The 23,087-nt window shown below is 56.8% G+C and overlaps 1 protein-coding gene across 16 annotated transcripts in view; it reads left to right on the plus strand.

The window, feature by feature from the left end:
* CUX1 (cut like homeobox 1) overlaps positions 1–23,087 on the plus strand; it is a 315,007-nt gene that overhangs the window by 58,813 nt on the left and 233,107 nt on the right. For all 16 annotated transcript variants that reach the window (XM_079121805.1, XM_079121808.1, XM_079121804.1 and 13 more), the window contains exon 2: positions 9,110–9,220. In XM_079121805.1, the coding sequence (XP_078977931.1) occupies positions 9,110–9,220 (111 nt within the window). The remainder of the gene's footprint in view (positions 1–9,109; positions 9,221–23,087) is intronic.

The raw sequence follows: 23,087 nt of genomic DNA on the forward strand, positions 1-23,087 counted from the left end.
TGTGAGCCGGGCGAAGCCAGACACCCCTGTAATCCTCAGTTTCCTGTCTGCAAAATGGGGGAACAGCGTCTGTGTGGCACCTTTGGCTCCCACTACCCTCAGGGGCTTAGGAATCACCTGAGTCCAGCTCTCTCCCTTAAATCCTTCTGTGCTTATGGGACAGTCTCTGCATTAGCAGGTAGAGCTGCCACTGGCCACAGGTGACCATTGACCCTTGAAGCAGGACTCTCAGAGACCAGATTTCTTTCTTTCTTCACATGACGTGTCCCCACGGGATGAGGGGTTCCCATACTGGATGGTGCACTTCCTGTTCAGCCCCTTGATTCCCAGGCCCAGTGACTGGCTGTTGGGTCAGCCACTGAAGGTCCCTCAGGTCTCTCTACTTCCGCTCTGGCCACAGCTGCAGAGTCTGGCCTGTCCATCCTCTTGACACCCAGCTTTGTCCCTGTAGCCAGAGCAGCAGGGCTGGTCAGTTGAGCTGACCAAGAGAAAGGCCACCTTGACCCCAAACCCCCAAATCTACCTTCATGGACATTTGTTAATGGTAGCAAGTTCCCAGTGGTCTTCTTGGTGTACAGGAAAGTGTGTCACGTGCAAGAAGTGTGCTCCACATCAGTGTCTACTAAGCGTGGAATAGTAATGAAGCCACAAAGCAAGGGAGCCGCTAGTGGAGGCAGGACACCCGTGTGCAGGGCCTCAGTTTCCCCGTGGGGGACTAGAGCAGCAGAGCTCCTCCAGCCATTCCTCCCCAGCTGGTCCTAAGGACCATGGGAGGGGCAGTGTCACTGTGGGCCAGGCCTCAGCAGCCCTCCCCGCCCACGAGGGCCTGCAGGGGAGGCACAGGAACAAGGCGAGCCTGGGCAGAAAGCACAGAGAACTCAGCAGGTCATCACGAGCCAGCCCCAGACGGCAGAGCGGAGGGCGAGGGGGACGGTCCTGCAGGCTCCTTGGAGAGGTCAAGATGGGAGCAGGCTGAGCTGCCATCTGGAGCCGTGCGTGTCTCCAGGCTGAGGTCGCCGGCAGCTTTCGTGTGGTTTTGAGACCCAGCCAAGAGGCAGTGGTGAAGAGCACTGCTTAGGAAACGGGTGTTTCTGTAGCTCAAGAATGGTCCCACGTCGAGATTTCGCACGGTCCAGTTGACTGTAAAGCAGAGTCCTCTGGGGCCGGGCTGGAAGGCGTCCTTCGACTCCCCGCCCCAGCGCTGCCCGCGCCTGCTCCGAGCCGTTTGAGCGCCTCGGAGTTCATTATGCATCACTGAGACACCGTCTCTCACGTCTCCCTGTTTAAATGAGAGTCTAGCAAGTATTATATGTAGCGCAGCCTTTTTAGGTACATCTGGCATTTTTGTCTTCCCATAGTGGGTTTTTGACGGGGTGAAAAACAAAAAACAAAATCTTGGTTGTCTCAAAATTTCTAAATCCCAAGAAATTCACCAAAAGGCATGTATGAAAACTCTACTCCATAGCTTTTGTTAGGCCCATCTCTTTAGTTTTATTTGATTTTATTTCTGAATAGGTAATGTATTCACATGGCCCAAAGTCAGAATGGTGCCTGTGCGTGCGTGGGTGTGCACGTACTGAGAAATCTTGCCCACCTGTCTCTCCCTGCCCCGTTCTGCCCCATCCGCAGTACCAGTTGGTGCTGTCACCCAGTTCAGTAGGTGGCATTGGCCTTGGACACCAAGGACATGCTGGATTCCGTTGTTCACTCATTTCCAAGGTTGGAGTCCACAGTGGGTCATCCGGGAATCAGGAGGCCCTGAGATCGTGGTGGCTGTGAACACCGTCTCGAGGTTCACGGAGCTTGGGAAGATGGCCTCTGCAGGTTGGTTCCGGGGGAGTAGCCGCCAGGTCATCCTGGCACCTGGTGCTTGTGCATCAGCGTGGCCCAGGAGTTCCCCAGGGCCCGAGAGCTCTGAGAGCTGGAGTCCCGGAGACCCACGCAAGGCCGAGTCCCTGGATTAGGGGCTCAGAACCCCTCTCCATCTTTCTCCAACCGTGAGGGAAAGCCGGGCATTTCCTAGCACTGTGTCCCTGGGAACCAAGCACGTCTTCTCCTGCCGGTTTTGGGGGACGGTGGTATCAGGGGTTTACCCTTAGAAGCATTTTCCAAGTGTGCCCGCTCTTTCCCAATTTGGGAGCCAGTGCTCCCACCCCGGTGTCTCTGGGCCTGAGGGTGCAGGGCACCACGGCCACAGCAGCACCCACGGGAGTCCTGTGCTTCTTGGGCGTCCTTATGAGGGCAGGCGGCGGTGCACGGGCGCCCCCGAAGGTGCTGGGCGGTGTCCAGACTGTCCTTGGAGCAGAAGTCCAGCCCCTGCTCCCACACCCTTCTCTGGGGAGAACGGCCACTGCCACTGGGTCTGGCAGGTCTCTGGTCTGCGCACCGACCCTGACCTCTGGTGGGGAGGAGGCCCTGTGCAGAGCTCTTCTGCAGGGTCGAGGCCGCGGCCACAGCCGCGCCTCTTGTCAGCCCGTCACTGGTCACTGGAAGTCGCCCCCAGGCCAGTGCTTGTTTGTTGACATGCCCACTTCTGCCCACTTCTCGTTCCCTGAGGTGGAAGTGGCAGAGAGACCAGCCCAGGCAGCTCCCTGGCCTGCTGCACTTGGGGCTCGTGCCAGGGGCTGCCAGCAGGGCCTGCCCTGCCCTGGGAAGGGTGCTAGCTGTTCCTGCGGCCTCTGCGCTGGGTCTCGCCCTCGGGGCTGTGGGGACCCAGTCTGCACTGTCGTGGGCACGTTCCCTTGCCCTGCTGGAGCTGACTTTCCAGGTGCTCGTGTCCCGTGTCCCTCACAGGATGGGACTCTCCAGGGCTGAGCTAGAGCAGGGTGCCCTCTGGCCCCGCCGGCCCCACTGAGAGGCCTTTAAAGAGCTGCTGCACCTGCCTGCCCCTTGTCCTCGGCCCTCATGCCTCCTGGGTTGTTCTAGATCGTCCTGCGTCCACGGCCTCAGTCTGTCTTTTCCTACAGCCATTTCTCTGCCCTCCTGGACGTTGCTCCAGTCCCTGAAGGTGTCCTGTCTCCTTCCACGTTGCTCTACCCAGGGGCACTGGCCTGCCCCACCTCTTCCTCCAGACCTGTTCTGACCGTTGGTCTCCATGAAGCACTTTCTGGTTTCCTCCCAAGGAGAGGTGGCTGCTGCTCCTCTGGACCTTTCTGCCCTTCTCCTGGACTCTGTTACAGCTTGTTCTTATGTTTAGTGATGCCCAGGAGCTTGGGGGAGGGGGCCGCCCTGTGGGCACAGAAGGGAAGGCTGGCGTGCCAGGGTGGGTATGGACTGACGGTCTGGCCTGAGCTCCTGGGCTGCCACTGCAGCTTCCAGCAGGGCATGGCCAGCACTGCCAGGGCTTTGGCGTGGCTCGTGCCCCCTCCTGAAGGGGACGTTGTGTCAGCCAGGCTCCCGGGCTTCCTCTGGCCAGTCCTGCCAGTCCTCACGGCTCCGGGGCTGCTCCAGAGTCCCCGCTCTGCTCTGTCCTGCTTCTTGCCCGGTTCCTCTCCTCCTCGCCAAGTGTCGGGCCTCATCCCAGCCCCTAAGGGTTGGGCAGTGGGTGCCATAGGCAGCTCTGGCGAGGGTCTGCCCCCAACTGTTCCCTTGCCACTGCCAGCTGCCACTCAGGGTCCCTGTTGGCGGTCAGCCTGATTCTGTGGACCTGTGGCTTCCAGGTGGTCGTGCCCTCTGGCTACACATGTGACACTGATGCATGAGAGTTGACAGTTGTGGCAGTGAGCCAGAGACACGAGGGAGAGTGCTGGGCAAGGCCGAGGTCATGGACACCTGTGGTGTCCCGGTCCTCCAGGTCCCCGCCTCCCTGTGGGGGAAGTGAGACTTCTAAAAGAGAAATGTTCCTTTTGGGGAGTTGGCGTTACGTTCACGTGCCCAGAATGAACAGGCACAGAAGCAGGGAGGGTGAGGACCCCGGCCCGTGCACCACCCTCCAGCCCTGCCCTGGTGAGGGGGCTGCGGGCCTGTGGCCTCCGGGGAGCACTGCCCATGCAGGAGCCATGTGCCTGCGTCCTGCAGCTTGGGCAGGTGGTGGGCGGGGTCTCCACAGTTCTGGTCGCACTCGGCTGTCCCCCAGCCCGCGGTCTCTCCAAAGCCTCCCACGTCTGCCTGGGGGCTGGGACGAGGCTCCTGAGCCCCTGCTCAGTTGCGTAGAGTGCAGCGCTGGGTGCCCAGCAGGCCCTGGGCACAGTGAGGAGGCGGATGGCGTAGACTGAGCAAAGATGGGCGCCTCACAAAGTCCTGGAGCTCTTTCTTGCTAGAAGGATTGCCTTTCTTCTCCAACCACTTCCTCGGGGTTTTGTGCCCCAGCCGGGCCCCTCTGTCTTGTCACTCGTGTACCCTGGGCACCTGCAGACTGGTTGGCTTCTGGTTCATGGAGCCCCCCAGAGCTCCCGCCTGCCAGGGGTGCTGGTATGGGAGGGGCTCGGGGCGGAGGCCAGGTGCGTGGCTCTGAGAGTAAAGGAAAGTGGCCTTGGCGTAGCACTTGCTGTGCTACAGACTTGGGATGTGTTATCTTCATCGTCCTCAGGGAAGGCATGTCGTTGGACCACAGCCACGCAGGCTGGAGGGCGGAGCTGGGTCTCCATCTGGGGCCTGCCGACACCTGCTGTAGGGAGGGCTTCCCGAGTTTCGTCGGCTTGTTCCTGAGGTGGTGGGCTGGGCCCTGGGCCTCAAAGGCAAGCACTTTGGAGTGGGGTCTGGGAGAGGGGCTGGGAGGAGGCTGGAGGCCGCACCCCTTTCTAGCCGAAGCTTCTGCTCCACTGAAGTGCTGTTGTCGGGCACAAAACAAAGACGCCCTGAGGAATGTCCGGCCGCCTTCCCGTGGCCCCCGTGTGCACAAGCCGCTTCCTTCTCACTAACAGTCCTTCGAGACTCCTCTCCGCGTGCTGTTGGGTGAGTTTAACAGGCAGCCCTAAAGGACCAGCCAACGAGCTAGCTCTGGATCCAGGGTGGGGAGCACCCTGCTTGTGTGCCTGATATGCAACCCTGGGCACTGGGGAGGAAGCCCCTCTGCAGGCCTGGGGAGTCCCCCATGGAAGGCTGGCCTGGCCTGGGGCCTGAGGAAGAGGCTCAGCAGAAGGGGGGGGCAGGGGGCAGGGTGGCTGCGAGGCCACATACCTTGAAGGTGAGCCATTCCAAACTGAGCAGTGACATCATGAAAAACATTTTCCCTAGTTTTTTTTTTTATTTACTTTTTTTTATTTGTCAGTTTATGTTTTTTATTTTTGTGGTGCTGAGGATCAAAGCCAGCGCCTCACACATGCTAGGCAAGTAGCTTAGTTACATGGTGGATGTTTTGGGTCTTGTCTTGAGTGTGCCTTTGACCCTGGAGTCCCAGCAGAGACTAAGAGGTAGGAACTCTGTCAGACCTGGAGGGAAGGCTTGGTGGCGGTTGTCACCAGCGAGGCAGACATAGCTCCTGGGCAGTGCCCGCACACCTGCCCAGATCCATGAGGCTCTCAGGCTCCCAGATGAGCATGTGGACCAGGGTGTGGTGCTGAGCCTGGGCTGTGGTCTCTGAAGGTCTTCTGGGGATGCAGGGCCACTTGGTCCGGTTGGCGGAGCCACCTTGAGGGGTGAAGAGAGCCACTCTGATGTGTCTACACCTGGGCCTGACACCACAACTCCTAACCAGTGGGCCTGGCCACACAGCTGCCTGGAGCCACATGTTATCAAAAGTCAAAGTCTTGCCCTGGATCTTGTTGCCACTTGCCATCAGCCACCCAGTGACTGCTTTGAAACACAGCACCCCCTGCATCAGGTGCCCGCCCTGTGTCATCTCTTTGGAAATGCTGGGTTCCAAGTTCATGGGTCAGTGCCAGCTTCTCATTACCTGGAATCGGGGTCCTGGGCCTCAGGGCCCTCCTGCCCTGTCCTGGAAGAGTGCTGACTGGATTGGGTGATGTTTCTGTGATTGTCCCCCCACTCCTGACTGGCCATGGGGCAGCACATTATATAAGAAATAGCTGTTTTTATAAAAGATGTGCTCACCTCAGTTTTTGGGTTTTTTTTGCAATGCCAGGGGTGGAGCCCAGAGTCTCAGGCAAGCGAGGCAAGGGCTCCACCACTGAGCTGCACCCCAGCCCACACCTTCGTTCTTGAACCACCAGAATCAAGATATCATCCATTCCAGGCCTCTGCCCTCCAGGTGGCTGTGCACTGTGAGACCATGCCTGCCCCACGATGTGTATTTCTGTAGCTACGTGTGTGTGTGTGTGTGTGTGTGTGTGTGTGTTTTCACGTTGGTAGGATTCCTTTTCTTTCTCTTTGAGACAGAATCTCGAGCCCCTGTTGCCCAGGCTGGTCTCCGACTGCTAGGCTCACGGGGTGCTCCCACCTCAGCTCCTGAGTAGCTGTATACATCACCAGCCTGGTGGCAGAATTTTAAAATCAGTGTACTTTGTCCTCTCTGCCTATTAGGTAATAGGTGCACAGGGCAAAATGACTAAAAGACACACCGCAGCCGGCCGGCCTAGCTGCTCCCTCCTGGGAGCCAGCCACCGGGCTCGGGTTTTCCTGCGTTTGTCGAGAGGGCCTCCCCGGGAGCCTCACTGGTGTGCGTACAGGCAGCCCTTGCCTGGTGAGTGGAGCTGGCGCCTGGCACCGTGCTCTTCGTAACTGTCCTGTTGACCATCCCTTCCCACAGTACGTGCGGGAGTGTATTTTACATCATGGCCCAGCGTCCCTTGCGTGGCCAGGCCAGATGTGCTGTTGGCTGGACGTCGCAGCTGTCCCTTGTTGTTGCCCTTTGTGACTTGAGGCCATTTGGGTGTGGGTACCCTGCTTCTCTTCACTATGACCATGGCTCCTGGACTGAGGGGTCTGTGTTTTGCCCCCTAACACGTGAGGTCCCTCGTTTCTCAGCGTGTCAGTGTGTTGGACTCTGGGTCTGGTGGAGGTACAGCCTGTCCGGTTTGTGTTTAATGGCTGTCTCCTCCCGCTGCACTGTCCCCACAGCCTGAGAACGAGCGCTGGGCCTCCCCCCCACCAACGGCCTCGGTCAGAGATCGCAAGCCTTAAGCTCCATGGATAGGGACGCTGCTCGCCCCTCCTCTTGTGCCAGTCTGTTTCTGTGGTGCCGGGTGGCAGTGCCGTGTTAAGTTTGGAGACCCCATTGGCTCCTCGTGTCTGGCAGGTGGGGAGGGGACTGCGGTGGGCCTGTGGAGTGCCAACTTCGTGTCAGGTGGCCTCAGGTGCGCTGGCTCTGCCGTGCTGGAGTTGAGGCAGGTCTGTGTCCACTGCTGCTGTTCAGCTCAGGCTTCCTGGCTAGTCAGCCTGCCCAGACGGGACCTCGAGCCAGAGGCCAGGCAGGGAGCCCAGGGACAGAGGGCCTGGCAGACCCTCATGCTGCGTCTCCCCCATGTCCGGCACCTCCGTGCCTCAAAGAAGCCAGCAGATGCCCGAATGGGTGGCTGACCCGGGCGGACTTCCCTGTGGCGCAGGCGGCGGGCCCCGAGGCTCGCCGTGTTGTTCTCTTGGTTCTCTGTGTGTGTGATTGGAACGAAACATCGACTTTTCTCGTTTTTGTCATATTTCAATATTGGCTTTCATCCCCCTCCTCGAAGCCTCCTTTTATAACTTCGGCTGCTGCTGCTTAAATATAGACGTCTGCGTCCTCCTCCTCGCCAGATTGTTTGTGTTCCTGAGCGCCTTCTGCGAATCTGTGGCTGCGCCTCCTCCGTCCCAGCCCCGCTCTCCCACATGCCTGGCGTTGCTCTTTTTCCCTGCCTCTCTCGACTGGGATGCGTTTCAAATGTGGTCTATCAAAACGTTCAGTGTTTCCCTCTTCTCTGCAATAGCTTTGACATCTGTTCTCCGAGGCCAGCCCACGATACTCTCTTGGACTTGTTTGCCCAAGCTTTGCTTCCCTGCCAGAAATGCGGAAGGGAGCGTGGCATGGTGGCGCCTCCCCCTCTCCCCGCCCCCCCACTGTCCGCGGTTCCTAAGTTGACAGCCTGCTGGGTGACTGTTCCAGCTCTCTGTCATCTTGTCTGGCTGTGGGCCACCCTGTAGTGGTACCAGGAGGGCTTTGGGGCCCACTGGGTTGTTTTCACCAAAAAGGAAAGTCAGTGGAACCCGAGGAGGTGGGCAGAGAGAGACCCTTAACCTGGGCATCGTGGGGGTCGGTGGTGGGTCCTCTTGACCCTTCTGACCCTTCAGCAAGGTCCTGGCTCTGCTAGGCTACCGGGTGCTGGTCCTTGCCGTGAGAGGCCGCTGGGGACAGCCTTCCGAGTCCTCCACAGAACGAGCTGGCACGCATCTTCACGGCTGAGGCAGCTTGGGAGGCAGCGGGCCTTTTGCTGGCGGTAGCCACGTGGCTCGTGCTCCTGCCACACACCCGGGGCACCACTCTGGGCACATGGACCTCAGGCTGCTTTGGATCGCTCCTGGCAGCTCCTCGCAGAATCTCTGAGGCCCAAGTTCCTGACCCCAGTGTCGGGGCTGAGCAGAGCAGACCCTCTGCCCGGCAGGCCCTTATCTGGGGATCCCCTGCAGGGGTCCTCGAGTCTGTCCAGGGCAAGTAAGGCTGCTTGAGGGTCACTGCCTCCGTCGGGACCTTGCTTCTGGAAGGTTCACAAGATCTTGGAAATAGTTATTCATAGAATTTGCCTTTTAAAGGTCGCTCTTGAAGACTGATAGCAGGTTCTGAGTGTGATGCCTGCCCTGGAGTTCAGCTCCCAGAAAATATTTGTTGAACGAAAGCAGATCAGATGGGGCTGTGTAAGGTCCCAGGCCCACACCGCAGAAGAACAGCAAGACCTGCCCTGGCGGAAGGTCCCCATCCATCAGGGGACTGGAATGCGGGAGAAGGCCCCAGGGAGCCATGCCCAGAGCAGCCGTGGGGCCACTCCGGGACGGGCACTGTGGGGCATCTGCCGACACTGGTGTGATGGAGAGCTATGCGGGCCGCTGTGGGAATGGGGTCGTTTGTGCAGTGTGTGTGGGGAGCAGTGTGGCAAGCCCAGCAAGCCCCCACCCCTCCTCTGCTCACGAGCGGGTACCCCTGGAGCCCCCGGGTCTCTGTTCAGTGTTCTGGTCAGGTGCACATTCGAGCCCCTCTGGTAGACAGCGCGATGACAATCTCTGGTTTCCTTTTGTGTCCCTCCAGAGAGAACTCGATGCCACCGCAACAGTATTGGCGAACCGTCAGGATGAAAGCGAACAGTCCAGAAAGCGGCTTATCGAGCAGAGCCGAGAGTTCAAGAAGAACACTCCAGAGGTGAGGCGGAGCTCCGTGGAGCAGGGCTAGAGGGTCCTGTGGTTCTCCTGCATGTTCGGGATACACGTCGCGAGCGTTCTGTGGTTCATCAGACCAATGCGAGGCTAGCTGCTTGCCCCTTTTGCGTTGACCCTAGCCCCGCCCCAGCAGAATGTGACGTGTGCCCTGCGTGGGCTCTGGGGACGAGGCAGTGGTAGCTTGACCAGGAACAGAACAGCACCAGCTGACTCCAGGAGCAGGTGTGGAGCAGGCTGGGTGTGCACGGCGTGTGGACGGTGCAGACATGTGGCCTGTACCGCCTCTGCCCCACAGCGGGTAGAGGCCACAGAGTCCTACAGCGGTTTGTGGGTGGCCTCGGGTCTGCTCCCCCAGTGCTGGGCAGCAGAGAGTCTGAGGCTGCATGTGTCTGAAGATGGCGTCGTGCTGATATTTCTTTTAAAACCGACATTTCATTTGCCGCGGCCTTTTAAACGCCTCTGTGTTTGAAATGTGCCGTAAAGGGCTCTGGGAAATGCTCTTCACACACTCCTGCCTTTCTTGTGAGTGTCGCTGGGAAGACAGCGCCCAGGGTGGCTGGGCAGCATCCACTTCATCTGTCTTCTGGGTCCCTTTGTCCCCTTCAGTCCCTGATGCAGCCTTAGTAAGAAACGCAAAGAAACCAGAGTGCTCAGACCCACAGACCCGGTTGCTCTCGGGACACCTGCCGCTTTGGCCTGCCTGGCTGTCTGGCCGGGGCTCCCGGCCGAGCCTCCTGTGCTCTCCACCTGGTGTGAGGGGGCTGTGGCCGAAACAGGCCTTGGCGATTCCTCTGTGGCTCTCAGCTCTTCCAGAGAGGACAGAGGAACAGGCCTGGCAGAAAAGCCACTTTGGGGGAGGGCACCCCTAACTTTTTAATATGACATTCCTGGAAAGTTATGTGTGAACAGAAGTTTTCAAGTGGACTCATTTTAAATGTTTCAGAAGAACTTGCTATTCAAGGGAGAGTCGTCAAGAATTATTTTGGAAATTGAATAATTAACCCTCCATTTTCAGAATAAATATTTTGGGAGGAAGCATGGTAGCCCAGGGAGAAGAAAGGGCTCAGCAGGGACCCGCTGCAGTCTCAGTGTGCCACCCACTGCCCGCCCAGCGCCCGGGAGTGTGGCTCTTGCTGTTGATTCAGGTCAGAGCCTGGGGCGCGCCCCTCCTGCAGCTCCTGTGGGCCCTAGTCTCTGTGTTTGCCTGGTCTTGAGTGAAGCCAGGAGGAACATCGGAACCAGGACAGGTGCCCTTTCTGCTTGCCCACCCCAGGTGGCCGCAGCACAGGCCTAGAGGACCTGGCCAGGGCTCCCAGGTGCTGGGCCTTGACACTGCCTCCCAGGCTGGTCTTCACGGCCATCTTGCGTAGCTGGCTGATGTCCACTGTCCTGTTGTCTCACCTTGCTGGGTGACCTCATGTCCAGGGGTTTCCACAGAAAGCATAACAAGGGTCACAGATGAGCAAAGGAGTGGCTGCTGGGCGGGGGTGGGGTGCTGCTCCTCTCCGGAGTCCAGGCTCTTGGTGTGCTCCCTCCACCACCTGCACTGGTGCTTGGTTGGTACTAAGGAACCGAGCTCTGTCCCTCTGGTGGCATCTGAACAGCCACACACCTGTGCCGATGACCATGCAGGACTCAAGGGAACTGCCCAGACTCTGTCTTTGCCTTCTCCAGTCTCAGGAGTCCAGGAGGCTGGATCGGAAGCGGCTGGTGGCCAAGGCCACAGGGCGTTTCTTTTTAGAGCACATTTTTACACTTGGTCTTTGACTGAGGGGCCTCGGAAGCCCACATGGAGGGGCGGAGGTGTCGGTTCACTTGCCGCAGCCTGGCCTCTGTAGCGGCCCTTCCCCTGCAGCCAGGGGAGCCCCGTGGTGCGAGCCTCCTGAAGTGCGCCCTGTTCCCCATGAGGACGCCCTGCCGAACCTGTGGGAACCCCAGGCGAGACCCCTCGCCTCCAGCCGGGATCTCCTCCAGTGGGAGGGGCCGCCAGAGCCACAGCAGTACAGAGGGGTCCTGGGCTCAGGTGGCACCCTGGGGCTTTGGCCACTTATGGAGCCTCAGGGTGTGCCAGGCGGGGCCCAAGAGGGGATGTGGCACCGTCGCTTTGTTTGGGTCTCAGTCTAGGGACCACAGCATCTTTCAGACCCTGGTCACTTCCTCTGACTTTGCCACCGGAGAAGCAGGCCGCTGCTTGCTGTGGAGCTGACGCGTCTAGACAGCGAATATGTGAGATGAAGGGTGCTTAGGACTTTGTGAGGCGGTGGCTGAAAACATTGGTTTTGTCATCAGGGCCTTAGTTCTCAAGGCCGGTTCCCTGGCCGGTGAGCCCAGCCTGCATCCCAGGGCCGCCTGCACAGCAGGGCCGCGAAGTGGGGCTGCTGGTGTGGCCCGGGTGCTCATTCATGGTGTGCACGGCCATCCCTTGGCTCTGGCAAAGTGGAGCGTTTATTTTTTATTTAATATTTCTTTAGCAGTAGGTGGACACAATACCTTTACTTTATTGATGCATTTTTATGCGGTGCTGAGGGTAGGGCCAGGCAAGTGCTCCGCCAGGAGCCACAGCCCAGCCCAAAGCGGAGCGTCTCTACCCATGTCCCCTCCAGTTCTGCGTGTCTGACGTCAGGGTGGGACCCGAGCATGCAGGGCAGTGGTGGCATCTTCCTAGGCAGGCCCTTCCAGGGTGACCGGGAAGGGTTCGTGGCCAGGAGGGAAAGGCCCGGCGGGGGTGGATAGAGGGCCTGCTCTGCAGGGTGCAGCGATGCTGGCCACTGTGACTGGCAGGAACAGGGGCCACTTGGGTGGCTGGAGCCTGGACGTTTTCTTATTGGTGTTTCAGTTTGTCATTTGGGGTTCTCACTTGCCTCTTTTCAATCTAAAAATTGAAGTTAATTTGAAGAACACTGCAGGTCCTCTGGATAAGGTCGTGTGCATTTTCTTTGACTCACAAAGAGTCAAAAATAGTTTAAAGGTGCCTGGATGAAAATCCATTCCCTGGTGGACTCATGATCACTCAGGGAGCAGGGTGGCGGGGATTTCCTGCCCGCAATCATCGCAGGCGACCTGCTGGCTGCGCGTCTTTGGGCTGCTCATGGAATCTCTCCAGGCTTCGTTGTTTTCATAACAAACAAACTGGGCAGCCGTAAGGCCGGGCACAGCTCACAGGGCTGTGGTGTGAGTGTGCACATTCCTGCGTGTGCGGGGCTCTGTGCACGGGCCGGGCGACTGTGTGCGGTGCGTGTCCCTTGTTGGTGTGGAAATGCTTGCCGTGGGACACCTGAGGTGTGAGTGGTTCTGCCCTCAGGGCCAGCTCAGGGAAGGGCTCCGTGTGGCCGTGCTGGTGTCCAGCAGCCGCCTCTTGCCACACAGCTGGCCCATAGACGCTTTTGCCCTTGGAGCCTGAGGGTTTTTTGGTTCCTAGACTTGAACCCAGGGTTTTGTGCCTGCCAGGCGAGTGTCACATCCCAGCCAAGGTTAAGCTCTGGTCTTAACCTTTAAAATACTGATGAGGGTGAAGGACCTGTCCCTGGGAAACACGTTTGCAGACTGTGTCTGGGGACCTCACTGAAGCTCCGCAGGAGCCCTGGTTGAGAGCACAGTCCCCTGGATACCACTGCCCATGTCTGCTGCCAGGCCAGGAGGCTCATCTGGGTCTCCACCACCTACCTCTGCTTTGTGCCAGAGAGGGAGTGCTGCGTGAGGGGAGCCCCGGGTTCCAGACCTCAGCGGTGTCTCTGTGTGTTTCTGGAGGTGGACTCGGGGTGAAGTGGGCGTGGGGCCTGAGCCTCCAGCACTGCTTTTCATGGATCAGGAGGACGTGCTCCCCAAGTCAGATGCAAAGTGAATGCCCTACTGCGTCCCCGGCATGCCAGCTTTGCACGAAGGCAAGGAGGACGAGGACCAGGAGACACGGTGGACGTGGGCTGTCAGTCTTCCTGAGAGGCGCAGGGTGTGGAGGGAGGGCAGGAGCGCAGGGCAGCAGCACGCAGCTGTGGTCTCAAGTAGTGCCTGCGGCCTCTGTGGACACTGCAGGGAGGGACTCACTGGAAGCAGAGTCCCCTAAAACAACCAGGCCACTCCAGGGCTTAGTCATGCACGGGCTGCTGGCAGCTGACTGGAGCCGGGTGTCCTGGCCTGCAGGGGTCCTGGCCGAGGCAGGTACTGGGGTGAGGGTGATGGCCCCACTCCCCTGTGGAGCTAGTGTGGGGAGTTGGTGAGGCACCTGCAACCCCTGTGCTGTTTGACGGCGTGGCCCCTGCTGCGTGTGGTCTGTGGGGCGCTGAGCTCTTTTCTTGTTTTCAGCAAATTGCCAGACCCTGTAGCCTGTGCGACGGGAGTTAGAGTCCCAGACTGCTGCTCGCTATCTGGGAACAGGCTAGCACGGCTCTCCTATATCTTGTTGGGCGCGTCGAGTTGCTGAACTGAAGACCCGGGCACTGAGTCAGCTGGCCATGGCTTTTATGGGGAGGGCAGTTCAGCCACTTCTGGACAGACACGGGCCCTCAGGGCAGTAGGCAGTGAGGGGCTCCCCGGGCTGGGAGGCCAGGGATATGGGGCCATCACACACTAGGAACTTGGGGACCTGGCTGCAGCCCCCTGGCTAGGTCTGAAGCTCCAGGTTGGTGTCCCTCCCTCGCTCACCTCTGATCACCCAGGCAGCAGGCCGGAGCTGTGTCCGGTACTTTCAGCTCCATGGTCACCTGCTGTCTGAAGCACCAGAGGCCCCTGCATGTTAATAGCAGTCATAGGGCCAGCAGTCTTTTCTTTCCAAAACAGAAGAATTTTTTAAAAACATTAAATGTGTCACTTTGCAAGATTCATTTCTCAAGTGGGCAGATGATAAAATAAAAATTTTATCTGACTCTACTTGATTTTTGTGTGTGCAGAATTTTAAAAAGGAGAACTCAAGAACTGCCTTTTATTGGCAGTTCCTCAAAAAGCTAGTCCCTGTATATCACAGCCTGTGCACTCCCAGGCGTGTTCCCTCCGGGCCGAAAACACTTACGGAAACGCGCACCGACGTCCCGAGCAGCGCCCTTTGGGAGAGCTCGCAACGGGAGTCCACCTTCTGTCCATCAGCAGGCGAACCAGCGAGCACGATACGCTTCATCCGTGTGACAGGAACTGACCCGTGCCGCTGCAGGGACGGAACGGGAACATCGTGCTGGTGAAAAGAGCCGGACGGTGTGCCCGGCCCGAGTCCCGGAAGTGCTGGGGTGTTGGGATCCGTGGAGACGGGCACACAGGGAGGGTGCCTGGGCTGACCAGCCACGGGTGTGTGGTTTCTTATGTGAGGATAAAGACGTGCTGTCATAGCTGCACAAACTTGTGTGCACACGAGGGAGCACTGAGTCGTGCACCCCAGAAGGGAGAAGGTCGTGGCTTCTAAATTGTTCTTCACTCGAGCTGCTTCTGAAGGATTTGTCTCCGGGGTGTGGGAACCCTGGACAGCCGTGTTCATCCGTCTTCTCTCCTCTCCTTTGCAGAAGCTCCCCACGTGAAAGTGCCCTGTCAGTTTTTATTTTTGTGGTGCCAACTTAGTTGACAAAGGCCACTCCAGAATTTGGCAAAATTATAAAGCCCAAATAATCAACTCGAGTGTCTAATCATTCTAGAGTCACCCATTGGAAAGCTATAATAGGACTTTAACCAGAAAAAGCTTAAAAAATTAAAAGTGAATTTTTAACTGTTAACAATTAAGCTTGTTAGGCCAATTTGTCAGCCCAAGAGGCGATTTCCTCTGTTTCCCTGGGTCCCTAAGGGAGAAGCTTCCTGTGTGCAACTGGGCCTGTTCAGTCAGTCAAGAGTGACTGGTGGCCACCTTTTCCCCCACATTCCGGAAAGACCCTGTAGCAGGCTTGGGACTGGGCCATGGAGGCCTGAGGCAGAGGAATGGCTGATTTGTGTGTGGCCAGCCACATTTGGGTCCTGGCTGCGCTGCTCTCTAGCACCGTGACTTCAGCAGCACTGGGCGGAAGCTCAGCTTAGGTCCTTCACCTGCAGGAATGGTTCGGCCTGTGTCAGGGTCCTGGAAGGACACCATCCTAAGTGAGGTCGCTGACTCTTCTGAGACTGGGACCTTCTGTAAGCAGAAGGCATTGACACAGGTCCAGTGTCCCTCATCTGAGATGCTTAGGACCAGAAGAGTTTCAGATTTTGTAGGGTTTAAAATTTGGGAATATGTCTCTAGACTTCCCATCAAGCATCTTTAATGCACAGTGCTCCAAAATCTGAAAGTTTTTGAGCATCTTGGAGTGTTTGGAGCATTTGAGATTTCAAATGGTTAGGTTAGGGATGCTCGACCTGTAATAGCCCAGGTGGTAGAATTCAAGTGCACGGAGCAAGCAGTAAGTGCTCAATTAGTACTTTTCTTCCTTCCCTCCCCTCCTTCTGCAAGTAATGTGGAGCCCTTCCTGGTGACAGGAGCAGGTGAGGTGCTGCAGGATGGGGGACGGTGCCAGCTCTTAGGGCTCTTACCTTGATGGGGCAGCTGACGGTGGCCATGGAAACAAATGTCACACCTGCTGACTGCAGGTGGGCTAACTGAAGCAGGACAAGAGGCCAACAGGTGTCATTGGCGGTGGTGAAGGAACTTCAGGCTCTGCAACGGTATTGGGCACATAAGAATGGAGCACACTCCTCCGTGACCTTCCTGCCCTCACACACCCACGTGTTTGCTCGGACACTTGCACATATATGCGTACACATGCACGGCCTTTGGTGGAGATTTTGAAACCATCGTCGATGAATCCAGTCCTGCTGTTTAGCAGCAGGGCCCCAGAAATTCTTTAAGCTGAAGGCCCAGTTACCTTGGCTGGCTCTTGGCACGTTGTGACTTTGAGTTGACACGTTCTGCCTCTCTGCATTCTGAGCCTGGTGATGCCCTTGAATTTGGACCTTAGAAGGCTTAGGTCCTGGGTGCTGACTGGGAGGGAGCATTTCTAGGTATCTTGCAAGCCCTCAGCCTCTGCTCGGGGTCACCAGCAGCAGTCAGCTGTCAGCTGTGGGATACCCCGGGGCCAGCTTGGCCTCTCCTTCCTGAGCCAAGTGTCACTTCTGCGTGCATCATGGTTTCTTAAGCGCTGCTTTGGCAGCACAAATGATCTAAGAGTTTAGCGGCCGCCAGTGGAGGGGTACTCAGATCCATGTGGGGTGGATTTTGGTGGAGGTGTTGCTGGGCCACGCTGCCTCTGAGCCTGTTTCCTCATCCAGAACATGGGAGTCACCAAGCCAGACGCTCTGCTGCAGCATTTCCAGAGGAGCCCAGCACGTCTGTGCAGCGGATGGGCGGCTGCTACTAAACCAGCTTCTTCGAGAGGAGACTCGTGTTCACAAGCAGAGCTTAAAGCTGGCATGAACACTGAGACTGAGGAACACTAGAAACCTCCCAGAGCACAGGGCAGGCCCTGCTGCAGGCTCTAGGTGGGCAGGCTGCCCCGCGGGCTCTCGCTGTCCATGGGTGCAGGTGCTCCCTGCCAGATGCTCCGCGGAAGCTGCTCTTTGAGAGAAGCCTAACTCATCCTTCAGGTTGGTGGTGTCCCCCAAGTGCCGGTCATTCTCTGTAGGATGTCACAGTAGCCCAGCTACAGGAAAGAGCACTGCCTCTTGTCAGTAAACATCCTGTCGAGTGTACTGCTGAGGTGTAAGGACTGAACACAGAAGCCTGAGGTCTGGTTGTGGAGACAGTGAGCTGTGCTGATATTTATTGAGCACTCACTTAATGATGGAAAGCTCGTCATGACCATTTCACTGCTGCTCGAGGACACCTAGGGGCCAGGTGTCATTAGTGACATTTTACAGCGTCTATGCCACCTGCCAGTCAGGGTCTTACCCAGCAGACAGACTCTGGAGCCTGGGCACTGAGCAGATTTTCTCCTTCCGGAAGTGAGGTCGTATTCACTGCATTGTGAACGATTTCTCTTCTGTTAATTCAGAACCTGCTTTTGGGTATTGCCTTGAAGTGGCATGGTCATTTAAAGGGGAGGGGGTGGGAGCTGTGTTCTAGGACACTCAGGGGGGAGCACTTAGTTATGGGCTAAAATTTGACATCATACTGAGATTCCCTCTTAACTTATGGAATCTAGTATAACCAAAGTCGAGGAAAAGCTCCCCTCCATTTTGAGATGATGTCCATCAGGGAAGAGAAAACTCTCTGAGGTGTGCTGCCTTGGTCTTCTGTGGCCTGCAGGCTGGGCCAGGTGGGCCCATCGCAGGCCACTGGTTATTGGTCAGTGCTGGCTGCTGCTGCAACTGGCAGATGTGAATTGCCTGCAGTATACGAGCAGCATCAGGAGCCTGTTTGGCAGAGTCTAATAATCGTGCTCGTGGCCCCGCGTTGCGGGAGGGAGACGCCGTGGGGTAGCCGGCGTGGAGGACATTTAACTGGGAATCAGGACACTCAGCCTAATTCTGGTTCTGCCGCCGACTCCACTCGCTGAGTGAGCCGTGTCAGCTGCTGTCTGAGCTAAGAAAGGAGATGTGGGTGAGGCGCAGAGCCTCCCCCTTCCCCTGGACAGGTGTCGCTTCCCTGCCTCTTGGGGCTTTCCTGTGTAGGAGCCCCGTGCAGCAGCAGGTACTCGTGATGGGTTGTGCCGGGCAGGGGCACATGGGGAGGCTTTGCTGCGTCCAACGAGCAGCCCTGTACAGGTACCTGCGGGAGGTGCAGTGCTGTTCTGTCTCAGAGGGAAACCAAGGCCCAGAGAGGCACCAGCTTCCTCAGCGCCACAGCCAGTGAGCAGCAGAACTGGCAGAGGATGTGACCTCGGCAGGTGCCCGTGGGTCTGTGCAAGGGCTGGTCCCTGGGGAGCGCTGATGGTGTCTTCCAGCCACAGCCACCTTCCTGGCTGCAGAGCCAGCTGTGGAGTGGCATGGAACCCACAGCTATCTCCCCCACTGGGCAGGGGCCTGGCCACACACCACTGCCACCGTCCCCTCCCCAGGAGTTTGGGGAGAAGGTTCGAACTGCTCCTCAAGCTCAGGCTGGCATCTGGAGGCAGCCTCAAGGACCCACTCTGTGCTCCCCCTTCACATTTGAGAGGCTCCCGATTTAGCCGCGCGGGTGGAGTGGAGCCCCTGTTTGGCGCTGTGTTTATTCACCCATTCACTGGCCTTGCACTTGGAATGCTATAAAGAGGACTGGAGAGAGCAGCTGTGACAAGGGACCCCAAGCTTGACCACTTGGGGATGGCTCGGCTCTCGCTGGGGGGCCACTCTCAGGTGCAGCCATGGCCTCAGTGCCTGCCACTGTGCACGTCAGCCTCTGTGCCGTGGCCTGAGAGTGTCTCATTTTAAGGTGCAGGATGCGTTTCTTCAGAATTTTGCATCAAATGTGCTTCTCCCAAGAGCCTGTTGCAGGGCATGGCCGTTCAGGTAGGAAGACCAGCAGGTGCCCAAGAGCCTGCAGGAATCACTTGGGATGAGACCCGAGTGTGTACACAAATGCCACGTTTCAGCTTTACAGCGATGCAGATTTCAGGTTTAGCGTGAAGTATTTCTAGCATGCTGAAGAGTGAAAAACCAGCGAGTATTTCCATACCCTTGTGAAGATGCGGGGGACTTTGACGTCTTGCCTGTTTGCTTAGGATGCCTGTTTTCTTTCCCCATATCAACAGAGTGTTACGCTCCCCGTCCCGCCCTGCCCTGCCTCTTCCTCCTCAGATGGAGAACTGACGTCTGGCTGCTGCAAGCTGCCAACGCACAGCCGCCTTCGTTCACAGTGCACGATCCTCGGGACTTTACTCTTCACGTGGTGGCATCACGCGAGTGGTCCCTTTTGTGCACGCACATATCCTCTTAGACTTCGCCTTTTACCAGCGTTCCCTTCTAGAGATGAGTCGTGGGCCTGTTGTGGTGGCTGGTGGCACGGCGTCCCACTGTGAGCTTGAACCCGTGTACTGCCGGGGCCGCAGGTGGGGTCTAGTGTTTGTCCACCTGTTCCTCGTTATTGGATGCGGCCTGTAGAGTGGCATTGGGACTGTCCCAGCTGTCGCTGGTCACAGGGTGCTCACATCACCATGGAGGCCAGGTGAGCCCCTGCCTGTGCTGGCTGCAGCCTCGCTGCCTCGCAGGGTGGCCAGTTTCCTCGGGTCCCTTAGGGGAGCACCTTTCTGCACAGCCTGGCACGTGTCTCCCCTGCTGGTGTCCCTCCGCGTGTTCCTGCTGGGCCACTGGCTGGCTTCTCGCTGACCAGCAGGGAAGCCCGCCCGGCCAGACTTGAGTGCTGTTGGGGTCTGCGCCGCAGACGCCTCCTCTGGCCAGCCTTGTCTGGTCTCCGTGCTCGTGCTGCCACTTGTCACTTGGTGCACATTCATAGTCCTGCAGGTGACGCCCCGCTGTGCCCAGGCCCCAGGTGGCCTCTGCTGCCTTCCCCTGGTGCGGCACTGGTTTTGTTTTCCACACAGCTTAGGTGGGGGCCCGGGCCGCGCGGTGTAGGTGATGGGCGTCCGTGTTGTCCTTCCCCACAGCCATTTTCCATAGGCCCACTTCCCCGGGGAGCCGCCCCAGGTCCCGCTCTGGCCCTGGCAGCCACCACGCTCCGCTGCTGATCCCCAGCCTTCCCTTCAGTGGTCAGTCTTCTATGGGGGCCCTGCACCTTGCTCTTCAGTGCCAGCTGGACCTGTGTGGCTCTTCATCTGCTGTGAGATGTTCAGAATTGTTTATTGAGTCCCATTTTGGAAATTCTTGTTTTTTGTCTTTGTTTTTTAGGGGGCGTACTTGGGATTGAACCCAGGGGTGCTTAACCACAGAGTCACAGCCCCAGCCCTTTTGATTGTTAGTTTTTTGAGATAGGGCCTCTGTGAGTTGTCCAGGTTGGCCTTGAACTTGTGATCCTCCTGCCTCAGTTTCCCAAGTTGCTGGGCTTGCAGGCGTGTGCCACCTCACCCAGCTGGAAATGCTTATTAAAAGGAATTTTGAAATGGATTTTTATTGGCATTTCATTGAATTTGTAGATTTAGACTTGATGAAGTGTTGGGGGTTTTGATGGAGTTATTTCAGATATTGTTCTTTGGCAAATTTCGTTCCACGGGCGGGCGACCTGAGGGAGCCATGAGCACCACGTGGACCTTGCTCATTCTAATTTAGCGTGTGGTTACAAAGTAGTCAAAGTTGAAGGATTGATCATTTCAGTCTGGAGCCAGGCATGAAAATAAACCCACTCTGTTATCATAGGTGGCTGTGATTGAGGCCGGGTGCAGGGTCAGCCCGGGCTCCCGGCATTGACGATTTCCTTCAGAAGATTAAGCGCTGCTTCGTCTTTGGCCCGGGCCATCAGTAGCCTACAGCCATTACTGTCTGCTGGCTGTTTGGCTTGTCTGAAATATGGGGCTGGTCTCAGCCTGTTTCCCTGGAGTCAGGTGTGTTCACACAGTCAAAAGTGCCAGGAGCCCCCCTTGCCCAAGTGTGTGCACACCCCAACCGTCTGGGGTCGGGCGTGGGGGTTCCTGGTGCCAACATTGAGCTGCTCGGAAGTTCGTGCGTGATGAGCAGCTGCCCAGCCTGGTCTGGAGCTAACTCTCCAGCCTCGGCTGCCCACGCCCTGGGCGACAGCAGCTGGACACAGTGAGGAGAAGCCCAGGCCCCTTTCTTAGTGGGGAGCCCCATCCAGTCCCTGTGGCCTCATCAGAGAAGGGCCTTTGCTTCTCTTTCCTTGAATTAAAAACCAAGAACAAGGATGTATTTATTTTGTTTATATATAGCAAACCCATGAGAAATATTTCACCTATTGTTTAGATGATTGCTTTCCCACAATGCAGGAAAAACGTTGCTTCTGTCAGAAAGTTAGGTCAGCAAGTGCGCAGATGCAGCAGTGCGGAGCCAGGGCAGGCAGGGCAGGCGGGGCAGGGAGTACGGGACACAGGTCAGGGTCGAGGTCAGGACCCAGCTTTTTGCCCCCCCCCCCCCCCCGTGAGATAAGGGAATGTGGTGTTCATGTTTTTATTTTCACTGACATAAGACCTTGAGACACACTTTGTCTGACCAGGCGCATTGGTACTTGAAACTCGGTGGAACAGCCGGCTGGGTGCTCCCTCTCTTGATTGCGCGAGTGGACGGTAGGCCCTGCTGGACCAGAGCTGTAGACATCTTTACTCTAGAATTCTTCTTGCATTAGCACATCTGCAGCACTGAGGAATATATGGAAAATTGAAATAGTGCTTCTATCCTGCCGTGTCTCCAGTGTGTCAATAAATCACCTTTTTTTCCTTTTAAAATGTCTGGCCTTGTAATTTATGTGCGCATAGCCCATTACTAAATTCATAGTAGGTGTTTTAGTTGGCAGGCATTATTCCAGGGATTCTGAGGAGCTTTAAAAAAATACAGAGCCTTTGTTAGTATTTATGCTTACGTGGACATTTTAGTTTTTTTTTTTTTTTTAAATGAACTGGTTTTTAAAAAGGAATTTGGGGCTAGCTGTTCACCTTTTTTTAGGCCAACAATATTGTCTATAGTTTTACATTATCAGTAGTCATGGATTTCTTAATGTGCTTTATGGTTTGACTTTCTTTTAAAACGGCAAAACTAGCAGAAGCAAATAATTCTGATGTTAACATTAAGGTAATTTCTATATTATCATCAGTTGGTTTTATGTTGCAGAGAAAAATAAGAATTTGTTTTAGCAATTTTTAAATTTCTGAACTGCCGCCAACTGTTCCACTTACAAAGTGAAGTTGAAGACACTCATTCATTTGCTCTGCTCTTCGGTTCTTGAGCAGAAATAGAAATGCTGAGGGTCCTTCACATATCTGTGGCTTCCCTCTGAGACTTTCTAATTTTTAACCAGACATTTGAAAATAACCACCATGTCTTCCAGCCCTAAGTTAGAAACACTTTAGTGTTACTACCTTGAAATGATTTTTTAAGTCACTTCTGTCTTCTGCTATAGAAGTTTGAAAAAGTGACTTCAGGGCAGTTAAAGGCCAGGAGGCCATTTACGGCTGGTGGAGGAAGCTTGCTTTATTTGGCCGCTCCCCTCTCCTCCCCACCCTGACAGCTGGCTAATAACGCTTTCAATGTCAAGTCTGCCCTGGCCGTGGCGGTCCCCATGGCCAATCAGAGGAGCTGTGCTGGCCGGAGCAGCCTCCCCCAGCTGCAGGAAGGCTGTGCCGCCCCAGGCTTGTGTCAGAGGGCGGCTGGTGTCCACCCTGCTTGGATCCAGCTGTGCGAGGCAACTTCGAAAGCTCTCTCCGACTCCCCCCACCTAGGGTAGGCACTAAGAGTCATGCCGGGTTGTTGAATTCTTATTTTAGAGATAGCTTATTTGACTTTCTGTTTCGTTTCAGTGCTGGGGGTCTAACCCAGGGCCTTGCGCATGTCAGAAGTTTGGAAAAGTCCTTATTTCCATAATTTTTGCGTGATCAGAGGTGTTTGTTCTGGCTGTAGAGCTCTGGTAACCATCCACACTTAATATAAAAATGGTCAGGATTAAAATGTGCCTCTTGTGTTTCACATGTTCCTAGAGGCCTCGTGGGGCGTGGGGAGCTGAGCTCCCAGCCCGAGCCTCCCGTGCGAAGGTTCGTGCCGCAGCCTTCAGAGAACGAGGCACGTTCCGGGAGCTTCCTTCTCCTGCTCCGGGGACCTTGCCCTCCCTCCTTCCTCGTCCGGCCCGCTGGCCCCAGGGTCATGAGACTCCCGGCCGTCCCAGAAAGCCAGGGGAAGGTGCAGTGCCAGAGGCGGGAGGGAAGGGGGAGGTGTTTATCGTCCCAAGGACGCCTTCCAGCCCTCGCTCTGAGCTCCCTTCCAAAGCAAACCCGCGGGTTTGCCTCAAGTCGCTTCTGGCCAAAGTACAGCGGGTTGGCCGTGTTCTCCAGGAGCAGAGGCGCGAACGGCACCGCCCAGGGTGAGGAGCGGGGAAGCCC

Source organism: Sciurus vulgaris (genome assembly GCF_902686455.1).
Source record: "Sciurus vulgaris genome assembly, chromosome: 18".
NCBI lineage: Eukaryota > Metazoa > Chordata > Mammalia > Rodentia > Sciuridae > Sciurus > Sciurus vulgaris.